Source organism: Lathyrus oleraceus, chromosome 4, assembly GCF_024323335.1.
Source record: "Lathyrus oleraceus cultivar Zhongwan6 chromosome 4, CAAS_Psat_ZW6_1.0, whole genome shotgun sequence".
Classification (NCBI taxonomy): Eukaryota; Viridiplantae; Streptophyta; class Magnoliopsida; order Fabales; family Fabaceae; genus Lathyrus; species Lathyrus oleraceus.
In genome coordinates this window covers 270,810,319-270,816,092 of record NC_066582.1, presented here as the reverse complement: position 1 = coordinate 270,816,092, position 5,774 = coordinate 270,810,319, and the positions used below count along the sequence as shown (strand labels likewise).

The following is a 5,774-nucleotide window of genomic DNA, read 5'->3' as shown; positions in this document are numbered from 1 at the left end:
CGCTTGTTTAAATAATTGTGGTTGTCATATATATTACTATTTTATATCCTATTCCCACTTTTAAACTTGTACGTAAATCTTAGCCATGTACTGTTTTTGTCTTGCATTTTTGGATTGATCTATGACGATCAGGCGACAAGCTAAACCGTTTAGGAGGGAAGGCTATGGAGTGACAGATTATGATAATGTCAAGACTGAAGGTTGCTAGCGTTTTGTCAAACGCTGATCACATCGCTACTACTATATAATATTATGTACAATCAATATAAGTGTCAGTCTCGTTGGATTTAGAGGTCCTTCTATTATGCTTTTTTTTGGTTTTCTTCATGTACTTTTATTTTAAGTTTTATATATGTGGCAATGCCACTAGTCTTAACGGTGTCAAGCTCTATGTAAAATATATTAAAAGCATATATATGTGAAGTAATATGTTTTAATTAATTCAGTCTTGTTATTTAAAAGTTTCAAATTTTATGTATTTTTTTATAAACATTTCTAAATTTTAATTAGAATTTCACTAATGGGACATAGGTTGTCTCAATGGTCAGTGGTTTTGAGGTCAGGATACGATGCAAGTTCGGTCAGAGTAATGTGATTAATAACTTGATGAACTCGAGCATGGATTTTAAAGAGTTCAGACCATGTGTTGTACTGACCCTTTTTGACGTTCAAGGTAATTTTGATGGGATTTATGATGTTTGAGATGTGGAAAGCGGGGAGGGTAGAAGATGGTGTTACTTCCGTAGTGTCAGACTAAGGAGAGAAGGTTGAGGTTTTGGTAGGAGAGGATAAGGACTCACTTCCTTTGGCCATGGTGAATTAGTGATGTGAAACGGAGGCGGGGAGGAAGGAGAAGGCGACACATGACACGATTAGGGTGAGGAAGAAGAAGACAATGTAATTAGGGTTTAGAAGGAGAAGGCGACACAATTAGGATTAGGTATTTGGATCAGTATCTGATGCTTATTGATACCATGTAAGAACCAGATGCCTTTATTTCTATTGATTTCCCAATGATATGTATACAATGTAAGTTTCTATATCTCTCTACTATACAATTATGACTATTCTATAAATAGAGATTAAAATACTAATACCAATTATATTCTAATAATAACATGATATTATAATAAAACAATGTTTTAAAAGCCATACTGGATCGACCGGTCGAACCGAGAAACAGAGGAGTCACTGGTCTGATCTGATTGTTGGATCGAGTAGACTAATGAATTAGTGAGAACCACTCAAAACCGACGAACAAACGGTTTTGGAAAACCGTCAGGTTAAATGCTTATTTTTTTCTATAAAAAACGACATTGTTTTGATAATATTTGAAAAAGAAAAGAAAATTAAAATATAAGTAGATTTTATTCAAAACTTAGTTGGAACAACTTTCCCTCCTTAAAACTAAATTTATTAGACACTTCACTTGTTTTGTTATTCGGTTTATATTATAATTAGATTCTATTCAAAATTTATTTGGATTTATACTTTGTACTATTTTGTTATGTGTAATGACTACGTATATAATTTGAATCTAAAGAATGAACTTGTGAAATTATGATATTTTGAAAATTTAAAATTTTGTAGGCGTCGTGATGTATTTTAGAGATCAAGTCAACCGGTTTGATCGGTTTAATAACTATATAATTTTATTATAGAAGTCAGTTTATTCAATCAAATATCTGATTTAGTCATACGATTCGACAAGTAACTCAGTGATTCGACCAATGAATCAATGAACCAATACCTCCATCGATTTGATAATCAATCTGATTTTTTAAAACATTGATCGATAACATGGTCAAAATTAGAAAAAATATTTGTTAACTATAATTTTGTTAACAATTTTGATTCTCGAATTCTTCTTTCACACTAATATTACTTTTATCTTTAGAGTATGTAATGAAATGTACCAAAATTATAAAAAATATTAACTATAATTTTGTTAATAAGTTTAATTCCTCGGATACTTCTTTTCTTAGTGAATTTTATATAAATTAAATCACTAGTAACAAAAAAGAGATATTTGAGTAGTAGTACTACTACCTCCGTTTTTTATTATAAGTCGCTTTGGAAAAATATTTTGTACCACAATATAAGTCGCTTTATAATACCAATGAATCATTAATGTTATGTTTCCTATTATACCCTTAAATATTTATTATTCTCTCTCCTTTTAATTATGTCAATTTATCTTTTCAATACCATTAATGAAGGACAATTTTGTAAAACCATTCATAATTTCTCTTTTTTATACCATAATTATTACATTTTTTAATATGTGTGAAAAGTCAAAAACGACTTATAATAAAAAACGGAGGGAGTATATGTTAAGACTTTTGATACATACATTGAATAAAAACAATTTAGATACCCAACAACAACAACCTTTGTAGATTTTACTTTTAAGAACAAGTGACCAAACAAAGTTCTTCTTCCATGTGACATGCTACATGTTTTTGCTCGTTCTCGTTCTCTTTCCTGTCACCCCTTTTTTCACCTAAACCGCAGCAGCCTCAGAATCCCACCATCAAAATCACTTTCCAACCTTTCTTCATCCTCAACCCATTATCATCATCATCATCATCATCTTCCAATGGTGTCTCTTCTTGTTGCCACAACAATCGACCCGGCTTCAATCAACCCGGCCAATGCCCTGTTAGCATTTCCAGGCTGGCAACCCGGACCCCTTTTCCAGGTTCAAACTTTCTTTTTATTCTTTACTTTCTTAATTTATTAGTAATGTTTTGTTGTAATTGAGGGTTTATGAATTTTAGGATGATATGAAGAGTTTTGTGAATGAAGGGTTGAGGGTTTTGCTTCATGGAAAGAGTATAGTTGTGGAAGATTATTTGGACGAAAGGTGGGAAAAGGTTACTGGAGAAGTTGTTGATGAAGTTATCTTCTTAAGTAAACACACTGCTGCTTCTAATAAACCTGCCCTCACTGTTCATCCTATTGGTAATTTTGAGCTAACCATTTCCTCTAATTGTTTGTGCCTCGCCAAAGCATTATGATGACAGTGTGTGTGTTTTGCAGGAGTTCCTCATTTGCGTGAAGGTGATGTTCCACCTCAAGGTGGGAAACCGGGATGGGCAGCAATGCCAAATCCTAGGATTGGACCTTGGATTCGACTTTTGAAAAATATTGCTCAAGCTCATAATCTTGTCCCTGAATTTGAGGTTCTTTTCTTATACTTTAAATTTTAATCGCAATCTAATGTGGTTTTCTTTGTGTGATTAATTTTTCTGTTTTTGACTAATTAGCCTTTTGTTTTTCTAGTTATGTCAAGTACTTATGCTTTTCTGTTTTCAATATTGGAGTAAGATGGCTTAATGTTATATTATGTATTGAATATGTGTTTTGAATTCTGAAAAGCACTTCTGGAATCATTTTCATTTTAGATTACTTTGGAGGCTACTCATCACGGACCTTTGACAAATAAGCCAACCATGTTTCTGGAGATTGGTGAGTGCTCTTTCTTTCCTCCTAGATTGATAGATTGCATACTCTAATCATTCTTTAGTACCAGAAGAAGATGTTAACAGTTAACTACAATTTGAGCATAGGTTAACAACTGAATTTCTTCTGTTCTGGTATAGGTAGTACTGAAGACTATTGGAAGAGACAAGATGCTGCTCAAGTTATGGCTCAGGTTGAGTTTACTTTTATACTCTTCCATAACCTTTGCATCAATATGTAGAGCTTCTCTGTATGGATGCATTCTGTTGCAAAATGCAAAATGCTTTGCGCAAAAATAATTGTGCTAGCAGTATCTTATTAAGTTTACTGAAATGATGTTGTTTTTGGATTCTTACAGTTAGTTTGGGAAGGACTTGGACTTGGAGGAGGGACTGATGTTGGGAACTGGAGCAGGTAGAATGATTTTGTTGGGAAAATTATTTTAGTTTGTCATTTGCTATAGAAATAACTTATATGATAAGTACCTATGCTATAATCACCTAATTAAGTTGTTTATCCAATTGTAGTCAATATTTAGATTTGTTTCATTTATGTGTTAGAACTTCCTTCAGCAATTGGTGAAAATTTTCTAATATGAATCTAATTCTCACACTCATACAGGGCGAATGATAAGAAGAAAGTGCTTCTTGGGATAGGCGGTGGACATTATGTGCCTAGGCATATGGATGTAATATTGTAAGTGAACTTAGAATGGATTTTTCTGATTACATAAATGTGAGAATAGAAACTATTCTCAAGTCTCAACCTCTTTTAACTTTTAAGTCATTTTTAAAACCCCTTTTACTTTACTAAGATATTGTGATCTCCGAAATGATTTTTTTAACCTTGTTGCCTTGAATAAAAGAAATAAATAAACACGTAAACGAGCTATGAAAATGATACTTGCTTTGCTTTTGCTATATAGGAAAGATGATGTTTGGGCTGGTCACCTACTTTCTGGATATTCAGTGCCAATGGAAGATCCAAAAGGAGAAACAAGCGTGGAGATTGGAGGAACTTGGAAACAGTCTATAAAAGCTGCATATGAGGCCACTAAATCTGCTTTTCCCGGTGGCGAAATTCTTGCACATCTTGACCAAAAGTAAGCTTAACGAGACATCATCCTTCTGAAAACCGTTGTTTGCATGCATGCAAAGAATTAACTGAAAGCTATATGATAATTGAGGGCTAAGAAGTTCATAAAAAATCATCTGCAACTACAACGCATGAAAGTTGTTAATAGACTGTAATGCTTTTACTTTTCGCTCAAGTTAATATTTACTCTGAAATTTATTGCAGGAGCTTCAAGGGGTGGCAGAAGAATGCCATAACAGGATTCCTTGCAGAGCAGAATATTAAAATTGGAAAGCCAAACAACTTCTATTGAGTATCGGTTTTAGAGGATGATATGTGAATACTGGATACGCAGATTGCAGACAAATACAGACTCAAATTTTTTGTAGACCAGAATAGCACTAAAAGTGATTTTGTTATTCAGTAATTTAAAGATGATATTTTAGAGATTTTGAAGAAAAGCACGAGTTATTTTGGTTTGTTTACAATTAGAAAAAACGATTTTGCATATCTCTTTATTATATAAATAATTTTGAGGCGCTGTAGAATTTGGAGAATTGTAGTCTAGATCATTGTTGAAAAATGTATGACAGATTAATCTGAAACATATTAGGAATCCAAAGACTTCACATTTTTTTTACAGATTTTATGCTCTAAACTTTGTTAAAATAAATTGTTGCTCATAAAAAAACCAGAGGGAGTATCGCTAAACTTCTATACTATTATTATAATGCACCATATATTCTTACAAGTATATTCTTAAAGTGATTAAAACTTATGCATCATTCATTACACACAAATAGTAGATTAAAACTTATGCATCATAGATTTTAGAAAATAAAGACACACACAGACAATAGGGTAATTAAAAGCTAAATCATTAAACATTTTCTCTTAACTGAAACTTAAAACATAAATCATTAAACATCTTTTGCAGCAATCCACATGAGATTGTTCTCAAAAATTCAATTACATGCTTCGATCTGACCCGGTCCGTATCCAAGAACCGCAAATGCCACCTGACCAACACTCCAAGAACTAGTATCCAAATGAAAAAAAAAGTAATTTATGAAACCTGGTTTATCTTTAGAAGTTGATTGATGTTGTTCAGAATACTGGTTTGTTAACATCAATGTTCTGATAAACTTCACTTCAGAAGCTTAGTTGAGTTCTTTTTGAAGAAACTTTAGAGTTAGTTATCTTCAGTCAGAACTTGAAATCTGGTTCTCTTTGAA

General features: G+C 32.5%; 1 protein-coding gene across 1 annotated transcript; it reads left to right on the top strand.

Annotated features, from left to right (window-relative positions):
- The first annotated feature begins 2,370 nt into the window (after window positions 1–2,370).
- Window positions 2,371–5,181, top strand: LOC127075041 (D-aminoacyl-tRNA deacylase). Its single transcript, XM_051016491.1, has 9 exons — window positions 2,371–2,701; window positions 2,781–2,964; window positions 3,043–3,185; window positions 3,408–3,471; window positions 3,606–3,658; window positions 3,824–3,879; window positions 4,087–4,161; window positions 4,391–4,567; window positions 4,765–5,181. The coding sequence occupies exons 1-9, from the start codon at window positions 2,450–2,452 to the stop codon at window positions 4,850–4,852; spliced, it is 1,092 nt and encodes a 363-aa protein (XP_050872448.1). The 5' UTR covers window positions 2,371–2,449; the 3' UTR covers window positions 4,853–5,181.
- Window positions 5,182–5,774: the final 593 nt, after the last annotated feature.